Source organism: Berghia stephanieae, chromosome 10 (assembly GCF_034508935.2).
Source record: "Berghia stephanieae isolate SIO BIC M18660-M18661 chromosome 10, UCSD_Bste_1.3, whole genome shotgun sequence".
NCBI classification, from domain to species: domain Eukaryota; kingdom Metazoa; phylum Mollusca; class Gastropoda; order Nudibranchia; family Aeolidiidae; genus Berghia; species Berghia stephanieae.
The window spans coordinates 22,468,467-22,488,466 of NC_088369.1; the positions used below are offsets into that span (position 1 = coordinate 22,468,467).

The window sequence follows — 20,000 nt, forward strand, 5'->3', positions numbered from 1 at the left end:
ATTTCTTTCCGTCCATACTACTAAGCAGCGTGGGGCAGCGGATATGGTCGTTGCTTCGTGTGGCTATATGGTCCCGGGGTTTGACACTCGTCTTCGGATCAGAAGGTCCAAGGTTCGAGTCCCGTTCTGAGCGGCACATAGTCGAGTCCTTTGAAAAGGCTTCTTACTCACATTCTCTCCCCGTACTCGGGTGTAAAATGAGTACCTGGCTGTTAACAAGGTTGTCTCTGTCGGAAAAAAAATGTAATATCGCCTAACAGGCATCATGTCTCGTCCTACATGTTAATTATTGCTGTTGGCTAGGGACCCCTTGTAAGGCGCTTTGAGCATGTTTAGTGGATATTGCTCTCTCTCTCTCTCTCTCTCTCTCTCTCTCTCTCTCTCTCTCTCTCTCTCTCTATTCTATCTATCTATTACTATTATATATCTATATATATATATATATATATTATATATATATATATACTTTAGCGTGAATCCAACACATGATACGTATGACGATGGTGCAATTTACTCATGATTCACTTTGAAATCCTTTCACCTGATTACTCGTTATGTCTCATAGGTGCATTTCTCTATAATGTCACGTCTTCAGTAAGTCCGTCTCGTGTGTCTCTACTTAGGTGTCTCGTCTCAGTAAGGTGTCTCGTGTCTCTCAGTAAGGTGTCTCGTCTCTCAGTAAGGTGTCTCGTCTCTCAGTGGGTCTCGTCTCTCAGTAAGGTGTCTCGTCTCTCAGTAAGGTCTCTCTCAGTAAGGTGTCTCGTCTCTCAGTAAGGTGTCTCGTCTCTCAGTAAGGTGTCTCGTCTCTCAGTAAGGTGTTCGTCTCTCAGTAAGGTGTCTCGTCTCTCAGTCAGTGTTCGTCTTCAGAGTGTTCTCGTCTCTCAGTACAGGTGTCTCGTCTCTCAGTAAGGTGTCTCGTCTCTCAGTAAGGTGTCTCGTCTCTCAGTAAGGTGTCTCGTCTCTCAGTAAGGTGTCTCGTCTCGTCAGTTTGCTTACACAATGATCAAACGATGTCGAGCGCGATCAGTTAAGGTATGGGTGACAGTGGTCGTGGAAAACTGGTCCCGAGCTTGTGCTCTTAGTAAGGCAGTTAATATACAATACCACACTTGACTCTAGTGTAAATGAGTACCTGGTTACAGGCAGTGAGGGATATTGTAAAAGTGTTAATACAAAAATGACGCCTAACTGGGGACTGACCTGTATGAAATAGAAATATAGTTCCATATGGATTGCCGGAAGAATAAATGAAATATTGTGAAGCGCATTGAGCATGGTTTATCCGTGGAATGCGCTGTATGAATGTTCATGTTTATTATTATTTTTTTCTCTAACTTAAGAGGGGATGGAAAGATTAGCCACTGTGGCGATTGATAAATATTTATCATCGAATTTATTTGTAGCAAAGAAAGCAATGCGCTATTCCTGTAGTCTCTAATAACAGATCATGATCAGAGAAACCTGAGTTCAAGTCTACATCTCAGGCACAAGGACAAGTACTGACATATTCCAACACATCCTAGTGTTTTGTTGATAAAGGGGATACCCAAAACGTCCACATTATCTGTTGCCTTTCCTTTATTAAATTGAAGCTTCCATTCAATTTCCTATTTGGACTTTCCGTATTCCATTGCTCTGCATCAGATTGCCTAAACTAGAATAAGGGTCTTTACCAGAGCTGCCAACTTCAAATTATAAAAAAATCGTAGTTTCCAAGGGGTGAAAAAAATAAATGAAAAGTCACTTTAGATAGATTTACAAATCAATAATTTGCCATCACCACGATTGAATGATTCACAAATGCACCAACGTCCTGAATATAGGATCTACGGAACTAAACGTTCCTTTTCAAAAAGATTTATTGAGTCAAAAAGGAGAATGCAGCTCTGTAGCTGGAGTAAAAAAAAATCGTAATTCTGTGACTTTTTCGTAGTACTCACCACGTATGGTCTTTCCTCACATTCTCTCACTTAACGCATGTCTAGAAATAGTACCTGATGAGTAACTGATGTTTCTCTGGGGAAAAAAATATTGTAAAAAAAAAAGCGCCTTCCATGTCTCGTCCTACATGTTAAGCGTTGGTGTGGGCTTGGAACCGCTAGTAAAATGCTTCGAACACATTGAGTGGAAAATGCGAGGGTAAAAGCTCTTATTATTTTGTTTCGATCACAGACACTGGTCTACGTCGTATAAGGACCATTTTAAAAAGATTGCGCCCTTCTGCGTGGCATCGTTTGATGATATCGCCGAGGCCTTCTATGTAGAATTCTAATGTGCGGCTATGTGGTCTTGTGGTGTGACATTCGCTTTCGGCTCGGCGGAATGTCCTGGGTTCGAGCCTCGCTCGGCGCATAGTTGAGTCCTTGGAAAAGACTATTTATTCACTTTCCTTTACCGTACTCCGGTGTTAAAATGAGTTAACCGTTAACAGCGTTGTCTCTGTCGTGAAAAAAATTGTAATATTCTTCTAACAGGCATCATAACACGTTCTACATGTTACATTTTGCTGTTGGTCAGAGACCCTTTGCAATGCGCTTTGAGCACGTTTAGTGGATATAACGCTCAATTTTATTATTTTAATTTTTTTTTTTTTTTGAAATTTCGATATCCATCAAACTTGTGACATCAACAAGGATCGCCCGTGCTGTCCAAAGTGGGCAAATCGGAGACGAGTAAATTTGACCAAGTGAAGAAAAGAATGTGCCCCAAGCGGGGCTCGAACTCGCGGCCATTTTGGACAGGGAGCGATGCTCTAACCCTTCGTGCACCTCGCCGCTATACAGACGATACAACCTACATTGTACTTTAACATTTCAACCCCCAGGTTCGGATCCTACAGCGATGACATCGAACATCTCATCTTCATAAAAGACGTCATAGAACAAGCTGGGATCACAGAACTCCTGGTGACGTCCGACAACCCATGGGGATCAAACCCGTCACTCCACATTCCTGGAGTCATCCCCACTGCCAATTTCCAGGTAAATCTGTATGTCATGTGTGACCCACCAACCCGACACAGTATTGTGTTCGGAGTGACTACGATTATAGAATTTGATTCGATCACCACTGATAAGTTTTGGATAATCTTATACATTTGATAAAAGGATATGGATATCGCTTCTGAAAGTTTATCTCACTCGACTCAAGTCTGAATGAGTGCCTGGCTGCAGATAAGGACGGATATTGTAAGGAAGCCTAACAGTTAACTGGTTTACCACAACGTGATGCCGTTTAGAGGTGACTGGTCACTTTTTGTATAACGCTCACTCAAACAATCCCATAACTCCTCACTGTGAAGAAGACTCATCCAATTCTGTACGTCTCTGGTTTGACAAAGAAAGGCAAACTGTAACCTGGGCTTATCTATAAAAGCAAAAGTCATATTTTTTCTTAAATAGCGCAATAGCCACCCAAAGTGCTCAGAGAACTTTATACAAAGTCCCAAGCCAACAACAACACTTAACACGTAGAACGAAACATGAAGTCCATGAGCCGCTATTGCCATTTTTTTTTATTCTACAGAGACAACGATGTTACCGGCTATGTCGTAAGGCTACGCCTGAGTACGGTGCGAGACAATGTGAGTAAAGAGTCTGTTTACACCGTCCACAACAGGATTTGAGCGTAGTCGTCGTAAACATGTAGCCTGACACTGACCAAAAAAATGACGTCAAAAGACACGTCTTTGGCCACAAAATAAAACAAATCGGCAGTTGTATTCAACAGTTTCAACCAATGAAATCACTTGTTTCCTCGAGCTTTACTAACGACAAGTCACCAGACGCAACACAAACTTTAAAAAATGACGTCAAACTATGTATTAGAGGGTTCTACCCTGCCCATCGTTAAGTTATAGCCCGACACTGAAACCCAAAAAGACTGGCATTTTGACGTCATATTTTGGTTTTTGCACCGCCTAGTGAGTTGTCGTTAGTAGTGCTCATGGAAAAAAGTGATCCCATTGGTTGAACTATTGAATACAACTCACGATTTGTTTTCTTTTATGGCCAAAGACTGACATTTTGACGTCATTTTTTGACGACGTGAGCCAGTGACGTGCAGATCCGAAGAAGACGAATGTCATACAAAACTGCAATTATACCGAGTTGTCGAGGAGAAACAGTCCGACGACTCTCCAAAAGATGCGTCATATTTACATTGAGTAAAACATGTCTGTATTTATATCTAATGCCGATGATGTCTTTTTCACAATCCATCCCAGACTGTGGAAGAAGGAAAAGCCATCGTGTCCATCCTGGAAAAGACGGACGCCACACTTCCGTTCATGGTGATGGAGTTTTGGACAGGATGGTTTGATCACTGGGGATCCAAGCACCACCAAAGAACTGTAGAGATTCTAGAAAGTTCCCTCAGATACACTTTTGACAGAAACGGAAGTGTCAATTTTTACATGTTTCACGGCGGGACGAATTTTGGATTTATGTCCGGGGCCAATATGACAGACGGGATTTACAAACCGGATGTGACGAGTTACGACTACGACGCGCCTTTATCAGAAGACGGGAGACTGACTGAAAAATATTTCAAAATCCACGACATGATAAAGGATTTCGTATCCAAATTGAATGGCCAGAGGTTGGAAAATGTTGACAAAGCTTTGGGAATTCCCAGAAGGTCGGGTAGAAGAAAAGAGATTTTTCTGGAAGAAGTTCTGCCTTGGTCAGCCCTGACTAATCTTGTGAAGAAAGTAACATCAGTTTTCAATCCAAGGACGATGGAAATGTTGACGTATGACAACGGAGAAACGCAGTCCCACGGATATATCGTATACCGAAAATATATAACGATTTCCTCCTTCATGGAGTTGGTTTTACCCACGTATGTCAAGGATCGAGCAACCGTTTTGATCGACGGCGACGTTGTAAAGGTGTTTGAAATGAATCATGAGAAAACAAGTTCATTGGTTTTACATCCATCAGAAACTGGAGCTAGCTCGATATTGCTGTTGAAAATCTCGGAAGAGTCAATTTCACCGAAAAATCTAACCCAGATGTTCTTAAAACGCAACGCAAAGGAATGGAAGGAGAGGTAACTTTGGGCGGAAACCCTATTAACAATTGGACAGTTATGGCCCTTGATTTTAGAGATGAGTTCTTGACTGACGTCGCAAATTCGAAGGCCTGGACGCCGATTGGAAACAAAACTGCAGACGATGATGAAAAACAGTCAAATCTTGCTTCTCCCAGTGGCTGTGTTGGCGGGAACGATGCCGTCTCGGCGTCTGCTGGCTCCAACCGTCTCTGCCCTGCTTTGTACCGGAGTCAATTTGAGGTGAAGGAAAAACCAGACGATTGCTTCGTCAAGCTGGATGGCTCCACCAAGGGCATTGTCCTCGTCAACGGATTCAATCTTGGCCGTTACTGGGACATTGGACCCCAGAGGACGCTCTATTTGCCAGCCCCGATTTTGAAAGAAGGATTGAATGAGATCCTGGTGTTTGAGGAGCAAAAGGCTGCTAAAATTGTTTCTCTGGAAATAGAGCCTCAACTTGGGTGAAGAAAGCGCCATGACCAAAAATCTGCCAGTTAGTGATATTATTTTAAGGGGCGGTTTGGGTCTTTTCTAAAAAAAAAATTATTAACCTATATTGGGCGGTTTTAATCATTCTGTATCGTCATTATAGGTTAAAAAACAACATTTATGGTGAAAAATTTTAATTATCTGTGTTGATACCCGTTTTGCGACCTAATTTTTGGGTCTGACATCAAAAAATATAACAATCTTGTGGCAAACGTTCCACAAAAACTAATGAAGGAATCACCTCCATATTCTTCCCTCTTGTCAACATTGTACCATAGTGTGTCACCATAGAGAGATTTTACGGCTTTAGCTTATGGAATTTTTATTAGATCATTACAAAATTGAGAATCAAAATATTATGACAAAATTGATGTAAAAAATTCAGATTTAGGATTATAATTTAAAATTCACAAATCTTATCAAAAAATCTCTCTATGGTGACACAATACATTATCTGTGTGATGACTGTAGAAATTTTCATACAATTTCATTGAATAGATTCTGAGAAACGTTTGACACAGTTTCCCATACCGTTAGAAAAATGACATATTGAGAAAATAGCAAAATGGCTTCCCGTTTTTCACACATTTCTTACTACCTGTACCATTTTCGACTGTGTTTTTCGTGCCTTTATAGTCTACTTTAAGAATTTGGACTTCAATTATATTATTTCTAAGATAATAAAATATCATTTTTCACCAAAATCTCAAAATCAATTTTTGAAGGATTTTCCTAAAAATTAGACCCAAACCGCCCCTTAAAATAATATGTAACCACTTGTTTATTAACGGTATTATGTCGGGATGTACAAATGTGACCCACAGTATCAAAGCGGTGTTATGTCGGGATTGATTAGGTGCTGACTGGGTGGGGATCCTGACCTCCCAATGCGGGCATGGAGGTCCACACTGTGTTTTCTATCCCCCTATGTCTGTTTTCCAACATGCTTTCTGTCTTTGTCTTGGAATGAGATTACTTGGTTTTGTCCTGGCCCTGGCCGGAGTCCTAGCTGGGAGTGAAACAGTCAAATACATTGTTATTGTTTTGGGAGATGATATTTCTTTCCTTGTAAATCATCTCTCTGTTTGTTATTTTGAAAGTATAATTTAAGAATTTTAGTGTATTCCTCTCTGTTAGATGTTGTACTCGTGTCCGGATGAGACTTATAGGTGATCTCAAACTTAGTACTTTGATAGTGTGCTCTTGGAATCTACATCTGATCCCTATTTGTTCCCAGTTCCCCTATGTCTTACCTTTTCTTGGGTGCTTTAATTGTAATTCTATAACTTTTTATCCAATTTTCTTCCTTTTTACTGGCGCTGATATAACCTAAATGTGTTGCAAGCGCCGTAAAACCCTTAAAAACATTAAAAAAAAAAAAACAATTAGGTGCTGAAAATTGAGTCTATAGTCACAAATATGAAACTTAAGAGTTAATTTTCTTCTTTATTCTAGAAAATAAAATAGGCTACAAGTTTTTACAATGCAAAGGACACCAAGTTCGCATCTCTTATCATTGTAATTGTAAATCCACTCTTACTCTTACTTATCTTACTGATCCAGATATAATACCGTTTTGAGACGATGGGGCACGAATTGCTTAAAATTGGGTGAAAATTCGAGTGAAATCAATGCGTCCTTTGGATAGAATTAATTGCTTTATTTTTTTAATGAACAATAAAAAAAGGGGGACAGCTTCTTCGACTATATCAATATCACATTATTTATTTATAATATTATTTAACAATTAATCACCATTGCAAATTAAAACTTTGCTAAAACTGACCACTCCAGATGTGACACGTGGCACACACATACTGTTGTACCCATCATGCATCTCGTTACTGTTTGAATTGTCTTTGTTGTGAATTGTATTGAAATCCTTGGTTTCCTCTAATAGCTGCTCCTGGTTTTCCTCGGTCACGGAGTTATCAAAATACTGAAGGAAAAATAAACAACTGGAAATCCGCGAATCAGTGGAAAATTATCAGATTTGTATTTCGTTCTGACTTTTATAGAGATTAGCTGTTGATTAGTCGTGTTGACGATAGATATCTACTACAGTTAAAGGGGATAACTTTGCCCCAAGGGGAGACTTTGCCGATAGATTTGGAAAAATTTGATTAGGATTAGTTTTGTGACAATCAAGTTATTCTAAAAAGAAAAATAACTGTCCCAAGCCTGAGACTGAGACCACTCAAAATGCTCCATATTGATAGAGGCAAAGTCAAAATGCTCCATATTGATAGAGGCAAAGTCAAAATGCTCCTTATTGATAGAGGCAAAGTCAAAATGCTCCATATTGATAGAGGCAAAGTCAAAATGCTCCTTATTGATAGAGGCAAAGTCAAAATGCTCCTTATTGATAGAGGCAAAGTCACCCATTGAGGCAAATTAACTCCACTTGACAGTATTTTTATTTCAATACCTTTTCGTAATAATGTAAAAGACGTAAAAAGCGTCTTTATTTTCTTTTTCAATCCTCACATTTTATTTCCCAATTGATTCTCTATTATAATTATATCCTTACTACTGGCTTCGAGAAGTTTATAATAATTTATTCAGCAAGGCAGGTTTATATTATTCATTTTCAAGGGAAACAACCTTTCAATTCAAAGTGAGTGATGAGTAAAAGTCCAGTAACCTCCCCTGTTCATGAAGGTTTCGCGTTTTAGTTTTATTATCGTGAATAGATGTTAACTGTTGTCTTTTTGTGTGCGATAGTAAGATCTTAATTCCTCTCTAGAACCCAATTGTGACAATGCGTTTCCTTGTTTACGTCCTTTATATCTAATTATAATGGCAGCGATCTTAAATGTACGATTAGTTAATCTTTAAGTGAATTACGTGGACGCCTCTGAGCTTTCTGTTGTTGTCTTTTGTCCACCAGTGGGTGCTTCATTATCACTAAAGCCCCAGATACAGACTCGAAACGTATTAGTGTTGGTAAGATTGATCTGGCGGGAAAAGAATGTATTTTACTTGAACGCAGACGTCTATATCTGTTTTTTTTTTCAGTTTTTATTGTGTAAAGTAAAGCGCCGCAGAGCACGATTAATGTGGGTTTTTAAGCGCTATATAAATTCCTTATTTATATGCAAAAAGAGAATAAAACTGTTAGTGATTTAACAGCGCCTTCACTTACAGGACAAGAGAGGCCTTTATAATAGAGTACTGGCCGGACTCTAGCAGGCTCTGCTACACGCAGCGAGCATGTGTTGGTTGGTGACCGAATATTATTTTATATAAATCGTTACCTTCCATGAGCGTCGGATTTCGACACACCGTGAAAAGAAAACCTGGCACTGGTAAAGACATTGACTGAGAAAATTAGTTAAATCTACTTGTCTGAAATCGCATTCTTGAGGCAGCAGCTTCTAATGGTGCTCACACTCCATACTGTATGCTATGTTTTGTTTTTGTTTTTAAGGGTTTTACGACGCTTGCAACACATTAAGGTCATATCAGCGCCAGTAAAAAGGAAGAAAATGGGATAGTAAAAAGTTCTAGAATTACAATTTAAGCACAAAAGAAAAGGTCAGACAAAGGGAACAGATGTAGATTCCAAGAGCACACCATCAAAGTACTTAGTTTGAGATCACCTAAAAGTCTCATCCAGACACAAGCACAGGTCCCAGCTAAGAGGAATACACTCAAATGTTTACCAATCCTATAATATAATATGTAAACTAAACATAATACAATGCATAACAGAGAGATGATTTACAAGGAAAAAAATATCATCTCCCAAAACATTAACTATACATTCGACTGTTTCCCTCTCAGCCAAGGACTCCGACCAAGGTCAGGACAAAACCAAGCAATCTCATTCCAAGACAAAGACAGAAAGCAATTGGAAAACAGATTAGAGGGGATAGAAGACACAGCAAGTACCTCCCTGTCCGCTATGGGAGGTAGGAACCCCACCCAGCTGTATGTTATGATGATCGACTCAATCAGTAAATTCCGTGCCGCACTCGTGCATCGTCGCAAACCCGGAAGCTTCATCACAACACATCGTTCAACTAGATGCTCTGCGGTTTCGAGCTCGTTACCACAACGGGTACATGTTGGACAGGTGGAAAGTCCCCACTGATGCAGTGAGCGTTAGGCAGGTTCTCGACGGAAGCCGATGCAAACCCATGTACATGGAGCGTTTCCACGGACTCACCGTGCTCTATACATTTCACAATGCTTTGCTTATTCCCAAAAGAGGCCAAATAGAACAAAATTCCTTTTTTACTTAATTTATTACCTAAAAGTATAAGTCATTTTTGTAAGAACTCTTACAATTACAATATCAGCCACTGCCTATAGTTAGCCAGATCCTTATTCACACCAGAGTCGAATGGGGTAATGTGTGCCAAGTGTCTTACCGCCTGTCCGGTCACTAACTCAGAATTGCTTGATTTGTGAAAAGGCAAAAAAAAACAAGAAAACAAACAAAACAAAAAACAAACCCCAAACAAAACAAAACAAACTCCCCAAACAAACAAAACAAACTAGAAACTACCAAAGCCACAAGCAAGATTCAAAATAGTGTTTAACTCTCTTCAACTTCAATCAGAGGCTCATACAATGTGGAAAATTGGTAAAATATGGTCCACCAGTCCACCGTCTCAAAATGATTCTATGCCAGGATGAACAAGGTGCTGTAACTGTAACTGTAAATCCAATTTATAACTTACAGCCAGAAGTATGAACCATAGGGCTAGTTTCTCTTCGATACAATGGAGAATAAATACAATTTCTCACATTACAAAACACTCAAAAGTTCCTATTTTTTATTAGATAGTTTATTTCTGCATTCTTTTTCAGCATATATACCCATCCAATGCAAGTGGGCGACGCCATCAGACCGCACCTCTAAGTCTACAGAGCACATTAGGTCCATTCTTAGATCTCTCCATTGGATTCTACTTCTTGTGTTAAAGAGAGTGGATTTCAAAATTGCCACAATGTTCAAATGACTAAATGATATAGTAGCGCCATCTTTGTCTCATTGGGCTACCTACTTGAATTGTATTCCCCTGCCTGCTAGACCGCTTCGATCCCTAAATGGACGATTGATTACTGTTCCTGACCTCCCATAGTGGGCAGGGGGGCACTTCCTGTGTCGTCTATCCTGTTTCTGTTTTTCAACATTACATGCTTTCTGTCTTGGAATGAAATTACTCGGTTTTGTCCTGGCCTTGACCGGATTCCTAGCTGAGAGGGAAACACTCAAATGTATAGACAGTTTTGGGCGATTATATTTTTTTCGTTTGTAAATCATCTCTCTGCTATTGTTATGCATTGTGTTATGTTTTGTTTACCGTACATATTACCATATAATTTGTCAACATTTGAGTTTGAGTGTATTCCTCTTAGTTGGGACCCGTGCTTGTGTCTGGATGAGACTTTCAGGTGATCTCAAACTCAGTAGGTACGATAATAGTGTGCTCTTGGAATCTACATTTGATTCCTATATGAACCAATTCCCCTTTGTCTTACCTTTTCTTGGGTGCTTTAAATTAAAGTTTAACGTTAACTGTAATTCTAGAACTTTTTACTATCCCATTTCTTCCTTTTTACTGGCGCTAATATGACCTTATTCTGTTGCAAGCGCCGTAAAACCCCTAAAAACAATTACCGTACCGAAAAAATTAGATAAAGAAATAAAGAGTAATTTTAGGGAACTTTTGATAACATTCCTATTCAGGCAGGCTTTTGAGTAGTAGTACGTAAAAGTAATATTATTTGTTTTGTGTTACATATTTTGTCTTTGTATGTGTATTGTCTTAGAGCACTTTACGGATTCTGCGCGCTAAATAAATAAATGATTGCATAACACATCTCCGTATTATCTATACGTGAACGTGTACCCAGTCCAGGAGTCACCCAACATCACAGTCGGACATTGATGTGCTATCTCCGAAATGGAGGCGTATGGGTGTTTCCAACACACACACACACACATTAATTAACACACGATACAACCATTTATTTACAATTTACACACCCAATAAAAAAAAAAATCTATCACGGACACAATAAAGACAACACAGAACAAACACTTTTACATGTAAACGTCTCCCTCACATAAAAGAATCCCAGCCAGGGGCTTGAAAAAGGTAAAGTACTCGCATTCTAGGAAAAGACTAAAAAGTCGCGTAAAAAGGAAAAGACAAGATTACCCCACGTTGCAAAATGGAAATTCAAACCCTGATAGTTTTGTAACACTATACGCTAAACTTGTGCAGTCCATTGTGGGACAAACTATTAGTATCTCAAAATCCTTGGTTGGGGATTACAATAGGTCATCGGAGAATGTCCAATTAAAAAAATAAAATCTACTTATTTTGGAGAAACGATATCTCCTCTACCTAAGGTTAGATAACTCCAAGTTTATTCTAACTGTTAAATACCAAGTACAAATATGTACGTATATTCATGGCGGTTATTTGAATTTGTGACTCCAATTAACCAGTAGATTTTTGACCAATCCAAACATGGAATTTGTGACACACTTCACACGTGTCGGACAAACATAGTTGGTTGTTTATGAACAATAACGTGAACTAATTCGACCTCCATCTGATCGTTGTTATTGTTTTTATATTGACAAATGGGTCCTAGTTATCACACGATTTACACATAGTTTTCTGTGTTGATTCTATTGATCAAGAGGTAGAACAGTGGGTATTTTACTTCACACATACCATCTATAGTAAAACCTGTGTAGTTTGCTGTGTCTACCAATCACTGCCATTTACATTATGACGATTGTTCGAGAGGCGTGGTTATCTACCGGTTAATTGGGTTCAGATGTATAATTTCTTATTATCAACGTTTCTTCTCCTGAGTCAAGAATATTGTGTTCGCTCGGCCATTTTAGGACATACCTGGATCAATGTACTCAAAACTAAAATACAGTCGTATCCTGATAAAGCCAACACCGGACAGAAATATCGGTAGACTTGAAGCAAGGCTTCACATTATCCATTATCAATGAAACACGGATAAAGAACAGAAAATGTGGGACCAGCAAGTGGTGTTGACTTTAATCAGAAGTTTACTTTAATAGTGTTGATTTTATGCGGATTCCATTGTACTGACGTATTCATCTGAGTCCGCTCTGGTCTACATCCGACGCGTAATCTTGTTGCAGAAGAGTTTTTTCTTTTTGGCACTTACTCTTACGACCCTTTAGGCTGTAAACTGAGTGCATTGATTTTTGTCTCTAGTTCGTGAACAACCAGTGTGTCGTAGACGCTACGCATTTCTGTAGTTTACTCGCAACAAACGCATGAAACAACCAGCAAACTACGTGTAACCTACAACGTTTATATTAATATTCGAACATTTATTTAGTCAGAACTGATAATCCAAAGGTGTTCTAAAAATAATAACAAACTCCGTGTGTTGTTTCACCTTGCTGGTTGATGATACTGAAAGAAATTTTAATTTCGAGATAAAACGTTCGCGTTCGGCAACAAAAAACGAGCGAGTTTACAATGATAAAAACACGAGACCGACTGAGAGGACAGGAGAGAAAAATGAATGCACTCAGTCTGTATTAGCCTTACTCATTTTAGCGCCAGTTTAAACTAAAACATGATGATGCTGTTAACAATCTACTGATATGCACATAATAGGGCTAGGATTACCCTGGCTTTACGAGTAAATAAACGAGTAGAAATATTTACGGGGACGAGCTTAAATCATGTGAATATGAGCGAGAATGGATTCCAAGAGCAACTTATGATCCTTGTGTCTTGGAGGACAATACTTTTATCATCGATTATGTCCCCTGATTAATCCAACAGTGTAAAGCAGTTGAGCACGGATAATATAAAGAACGAACACAAGTAAAAAAAGGAATTCTTTACAGCTCTGTGTATTCTGAAAAGACCCCGACAAAACACATTTTTGAAATTTGGTCTGAAATCTCATCCTCCTTCACCCCACCCCCCCCCCCCCCAAAAAAAAAAAAACAAAGAAAAACTCTCAAAACTGGGATTTCAACTAAAGTCTGCCTAGAAGTCTAATATTTAAGAGTTTTTTTTACAATACAAGGGTCATATTAATTGATCGATATTTGAAGGAGGAGTTTTCTGATATATATATATTTTTTTTAATTCAGAGAAAGGTAGAGCAATAGTCCTCGATTTCATTACAATAGTGGAGAAAGGTAGGGTAGGGGGAGAGAGAGAAAAGGATAAAGACAAATTAATATGTTCAATCGTTTCCATCAACTCGCTTTAAGCGTGATCGTTATAAGTGTGTTCTAGTGATTTAAATGCTTTGATGATTTCTACAAATGAACTCACCTTTTTAAAATTTCTGAAGATGGTAGAAAACATAAAGCCACAACACTGAACTACCAGTATCGTGTTTGTAGGGCCTTGATCGAGAATTTTGCCCCACTATGTCCCAATGAGTCTATTTTCACGCGACTTTTTGGATTATACGTGAAATATTATTCGTTTTAAATCGTTTTTGCTGTTGGCTGATGAAAGGTTTTCAGCCGAGACGTTGTGTGGTGTGTGTGTGTGTGTGTGTGTTTGTTCTATTATAATATATTCTATTTGGCTCAATAATGCTTTAAAGTCAACAGGTTCCAGTAGCTATCGGCAAGGGCAAGGCAACCAATAATAAGTCCCACCAACCATCAGAGGAAAAGATAATTTTTGACTGGACCTATTCGTATCTAAAGACGAATATCATCAGCCGTCCTTGCCGTACGTGAGGACATAGTGATTTTTCACTATTCGTAGTTCACACTTATGCTGGGCAAGAATGTTTGTACTTGTTAGAAGAAGGTGATTGTAGAAGAGAGAGAGTGAGAGAGAGAGAGAGAGAGAGAGAGAGAGAGAGAGAGAGAGAGAGAGAGAGAGAGAGAGAGAGAGAGAGAGGAGAGAGAGAGAGAGAGAGAGTCCACGTGAAGACTGGGTGAGACATCTATGTCTGGTTTCTTGCTTGGTTTATTGAGATAGTAACAAAGAAATCAAAATCATAATGAATAGTTATAGTAAATAATGATGAAACCATTAAAAAAAAACAAAAACAAAAATAATTAAAACAAAAGAAATTAGTGTACTGTAGACACATACCACACCGGTTAGAGAGAATTAATGAGAGAGAGAGAGAGAGAGAGAGAGAGAGAGAGAGAGAGAGAGAGAGAGAGAGAGAGAGGAGGAGAGAGAGAGAGAGAGAGAGAGGGGTGGGAGAAAGAGTAGGAGAAGAGTGTGTGTGTGTGTGAGGGAAAGAGAGAGAAGAGAGAGAGAGAGAGAGAGAGAGAGAGAGGAGAGAGAGAGAGAGAGAGAAGAGAGAAAGAAAAAAAAGAGAGAGAGAGTAGGTCTGTCATAAACTAATAGTTGTTGATGTTATTGTAGTGGTAGTAGTAGTAGTTCCAGTTGTATTAGTAGCTGAAGTAGTTATAAAAAAGTAGTAGTAGTAGTAGTAGTAGTGGTAGTAGAAGTAGTAGTGTCAATGATGATAATGATAATACAATAATAGAATGTAGTACAACAGTAATGACAAGTCATATTAGAAGTGTAATACTAGTATCATCACCAAAGATATCTTTAAAATCATTGTTAATAGTATTGGTATCAGTATTGATTCTCTCCATAATATTGTTTATTTGTTTTGTCATTAGTATCGGGTGAACAAAGCAAAAAAAAAAAAAAAATTAAAAATTAACAAATAAGAATAGTCAATAAAAACAAACAAAAAAAAAAACAACAAAAAACCCAACCACATTTTGTTTCCTCAATTTTTGCTATTAAACCAACGTGGAAACAACCTCCATATATATATAAGGACTGGTTAAAATGGTATACAATTTCTTGAACTAATGAAAACAAATAAATGTTAAAACAAAAATGAAAGAGTATCCAAATATGAAAGCTCAGGTTAGGAACCTGATGACATTTGTTTCTTGTTTTGTTCACCTGATATCTAGCATAGAAAAGGAATAATGAAAATTAAAAATTATGATTAAATAATAATTATAATAAACAATAATGGATGAATTTTACAGAACATAGAAGTAATGATAATGATAATAATAATAATAATTATATAATAGTTGAGTCTGTACGCCTAAAGACCTCGGGTGTTATTCTAGTCAGTGAAAGATTGCCGGGGTTTTGTTTAGAAACGGTTATTTCAAACAAACAAACAAAAAAACCATTTATTAATCTTTTAACGTATTAACATTATGTTTGTAGTATTATTATTATTATTGAATATTTAAAAAAAATATTAAACTTATTCATCATTATCATCAGTCATTTATTTATACAACGACGACTCTAGCTAGAAAAAAAGAAAGAATTTAAAATAAAAAAGATCCACAAAAAAAAAAAAAAAAAAGGAACGGGGAATCCTTTGTGAGCAGAGTACGGGTGTGTATTCATGTCGGATAGATTATACCTATTTTTTTCTTTTAATTTAAAGCGTAACTTGACATTTTTAAAGAATGCCAATTCAGGACTTGCAATGTTCAACAGTGTCCCAATCCGTTCTGCTTTAAAACAAGAATAATTATTAACATTTTTATCACGTTTCACAGTGTGTGTAGGACCTCGCGGTTTGTTATTATTATTATCACCAATCACCGAGTTTCTATAAATATCATTTATTAGTCATCATTACTAGGTATTTCAAAAAACACGAATCAACAAATGAATAAAATCAAAATTTATGAACGCACTATTCGTCTTTACAGGACACAAAATATACGACGTTATGAGAATTATTGTTCAATGCTTAATCGTTCTCTAGATGTGTGAACTCCCTCCCCCCCCCCCCCCCCCCCCCACCCAAAAAAAAAGGATTTCAAAATAAAACAAGTTTCATTCTAACACAAGAGGTTATCTTTTATCATTTGTGACGCCCCTAAAAAGACTACTTAGCACTAGATGTCTGTGACGTCCCTAAAAAGACTACTTAGCACTAGATTTCTGTGACGTCCCTAAAAAGACTACTTAGCACTAGATGTCTGTGACGTCCCTAAAAAGACTACTACTTAGCACTAGATGTCTGTGACGACCATAAAGACAGCCTAGCACTGGATATTCGTGATGTCCATAAAGACTGCTTAGCACTGGGTGTTTGTGACAGCCCTAATAACAACCTAACAATAGGTGTTTGTGATGTCCCTAATGACAACCTAACAATAGGTGTTTGTGACGTCCCTAATGACAACCTAACAATAGGTGTTTGTGATGTCCCTAATGACAACCTAACAATAGGTGTTTGTGACGTCCCTAATGACAACCTAACAATAGGTGTTTGTGACGTCCCTAATGACAACCTAACAATAGGTGTTTGTGACGTCCCTAATGACAACCTAACAATAGGTGTTTGTGACGTCCCTAATGACAACCTAACAATAGGTGTTTGTGATGTCCCTAATGACAACCTAACAATAGGTGTTTGTGATGTCCCTAATGACAACCTAACAATAGGTGTTTGTGACGTCCCTAATGACAACCTAACAATAGTGTTTGTGACGTCCCTAATGACAACCTAACAATAGGTGTTTGTGACGTCCCTAATGACAACCTAACAATAGGTGTTGTGACGTCCCTAATGACAACCTAACAATAGGTGTTTGTGACGTCCCTAATGACAACCTAACAATAGGTGTTTGTGACGTCCCTAATGACAATCTAATAATAGGTGTTTGTGACGTCCCTAATGACAACCTAACAATAGGTGTTTGTGACAGCCCTAATGACAACCTAACAATAGGTGTTTGTGACGTCCCTAATGACAACCTAACAATAGGTGTTTGTGACAGCCCTAATGACAACCTAACAATAGGTGTTTGTGACGTCCCTAATGACAACCTAACAGTAGGTGTTTGTGACAGCCCTAATGACAACCTAACAATAGGTGTTTGTGACGTCCCTAATGACAACCTAACAATAGGTGTTTGTGACGTCCCTAATGACAACCTAACAATAGGTGTTTGTGACGTCCCTAATGACAATCTAATAATAGGTGTTTGTGACGTCCCTAATGACAACCTAACAATAGGTGTTTGTGACAGCCCTAATGACAACCTAACAATAGGTGTTTGTGACGTCCCTAATGACAACCTAACAATAGGTGTTTGTGACAGCCCTAATGACAACCTAACAATAGGTGTTTGTGACGTCCCTAATGACAACCTAACAGTAGGTGTTTGTGACAGCCCTAATGACAACCTAACAATAGGTGTTTGTGACGTCCCTAATGACAACCTAACAAAAGGTGTTTGTGACGTCCCTAATGACAACCTAACAATAGGTGTTTGTGACATCCCTAATGACAACCTAGCAATAGGTGTTTGTGACGTCCCTAATGACAAGCTAGTAATGTGTTATGTGTAGAAATATCATTTGTTGCGTGACTGTAACTTTAGATAAATATCTAGTAACAAAATAAATGTAACAAAGCCACTCATTTGGCTTTCTTTATTGATTTCGCTAAAGCCATACACTCTATATCTCGATATATTTTATTTTTATTTGTCTACATTTTATAAGAGTGTTTTCTAATTCACAGATTACATAGTTTACAGAGATGCATCATTTTAACATTAATATGGTAGCCTTCAAAGAGATCTAATGTATTTCAATTCAACTTGATTTTAAGCACATTCCATTTTGAAATTTATTTGCCCGCATTCATTATATAATATTTAATTTTTAAAATTCGCAGTGTGAGAATCGATTTCGTCTCTATTTCCCTTTCACTCTTTATCGTTCATGTTACAATCTAGGTGCTCAATGCTGGTGAAGATGTGATTATATTATATCTTGTTACGGTACAATTTGTGTTGTCTTTAAAGATGAGATGAGATACCCTGACAGGTTGAATATTGTATTTAAAAAACAGGATGTATCTTGTATTGTATCTCGGTTAATTGTAATAGCAATAATAATAATAATAATAATAATAATAATAATAATAATAATAATAATAATAATAATAATAATAATAATAATAATAATAATAATAATAATAATGCGTTCCGCTTTTACATTATGTGGAGTTATCTTTTAAGTATGTGTGCATGTATGCACAACAATTGTTGTTGTTTTTTTAAATGTGTAATTCTATTAGGAATAAACAAAATGCAAATTGTTATTTGTAAATCAGAAGGATCGTAAAAACAGTTTAAATGTGTTTATGTTGTGGTGAAGTAAAAAAACTAGTATTTAACAATTTGATATACAGCAAAAAACCAAAATAAAACAACAAAAAATAAATGGAAGAGATGGCACTTCAAAATACTATTGACGTAACATGCACGCCACACCGATATGTACACACATTCAACCACAGAATATTTCATTATATCCAGACTTTACCATCGATTAATTACAAAGTTAAAAAAAATAGTTTACATTACAAACATTCTAATGTTTCAAATACATCCACAGCTCTTCAGAAACTCAAATGGAGAAACTCATCGTCCTAGAATCGAAAAGAATTTTGAAGACTTAATGATTTCGATGACGTCTGCACCACTATTGAAGCTCTTCTCATTCAAACGATCACTCAACAACAGTTTTACGTGTTTATTTCCACTCATTTTGAGAGTCTAACGACATTTTTAGGTCATATCTAAAATTCACACATTCATGCAATTTGAATCATTCTCACACTCACACACATATAAATAATAATATGGTTATCAAAAAATCCATTTTACAGGCGATCCATGATAATTTTTGAACTCAGTGTCATTCAGAAAACAAGTTAATCAAAAAAGTCCAGATTTGTCTTTAAAAATCCAAACCAAAAAAAAACAAAAACAATGACAAATGACACAAACACCCATCAGACTACCTGGGGTGGTGGTTCTGCACTCTGGTATGAGCCCATTATTTATAAAACAATATTAAAAACAAACAGAATTATAATATAAAAAACAAATTCAGGCCACTTAGCAAATATCACATCAGCTAAATCCCATGGCCTCATCAGCACCATTTTGAATTCTTCAAAGGAAGGGGAGAGGGAGAGGGAAGGGGGGTTGTTTGGAAGAAGACATTTTATAAAATCAAATCTTCTCCTTGTACAAACTTTGACATGCTCTCATTAGCATACTCAGGGTCCAAACGTTTCATTTAAATGAGACAATTTTACATAATTATCATCATAGTACAAAGACCTTCCTTATGTTGATAAGGATTTAGTAATCAAACACTACCAAAGATAAGATGGATTTTTTTTTCACAGTACACAAGTGAGCAGTTGAGGCAATAAATAAACTACGAAAACGAGAAGAGGACAGGTTGATAGGTGTGATAGGGACGATAGTCAGATGTTCCATGGCCTAAAGGCATCATGTGATTGCACACCTACCCACCTACATGACTGACATTTATTTGTTTGTATTTGTCGTGATTTGTTGTATTTTATTTGTTGCAAGAGATTTAAATTTGTTGCAATTTCAATCATTTTAAATG

General features: G+C 37.4%; 1 protein-coding gene and 1 long non-coding RNA gene across 2 annotated transcripts in view; one reads left to right on the top strand and one right to left on the bottom strand.

The window, feature by feature from the left end:
* LOC144980830 (beta-galactosidase-1-like protein 2) overlaps positions 1-7,487 on the top strand; it is a 31,577-nt gene extending 24,090 nt beyond the window's left edge. The window contains 3 exon segments of the mRNA XM_078928676.1: positions 2,825-2,981; positions 4,226-4,972; positions 4,975-7,487. Of these exon segments, the coding sequence (XP_078784802.1) occupies positions 2,825-2,981; positions 4,226-4,972; positions 4,975-5,520 (1,450 nt within the window). The 3' untranslated portion in view covers positions 5,521-7,487.
* Positions 7,488-18,469: 10,982 nt separating this feature from the next.
* The window catches only part of LOC144980831 (uncharacterized), a 14,918-nt gene continuing 13,387 nt past the window's right edge, over positions 18,470-20,000 (bottom strand). The window contains exon 2 of the long non-coding RNA XR_013646972.1: positions 18,470-20,000. This exon is cut by the window's right edge and continues 6,901 nt beyond it. This is a non-coding gene — a long non-coding RNA (uncharacterized LOC144980831).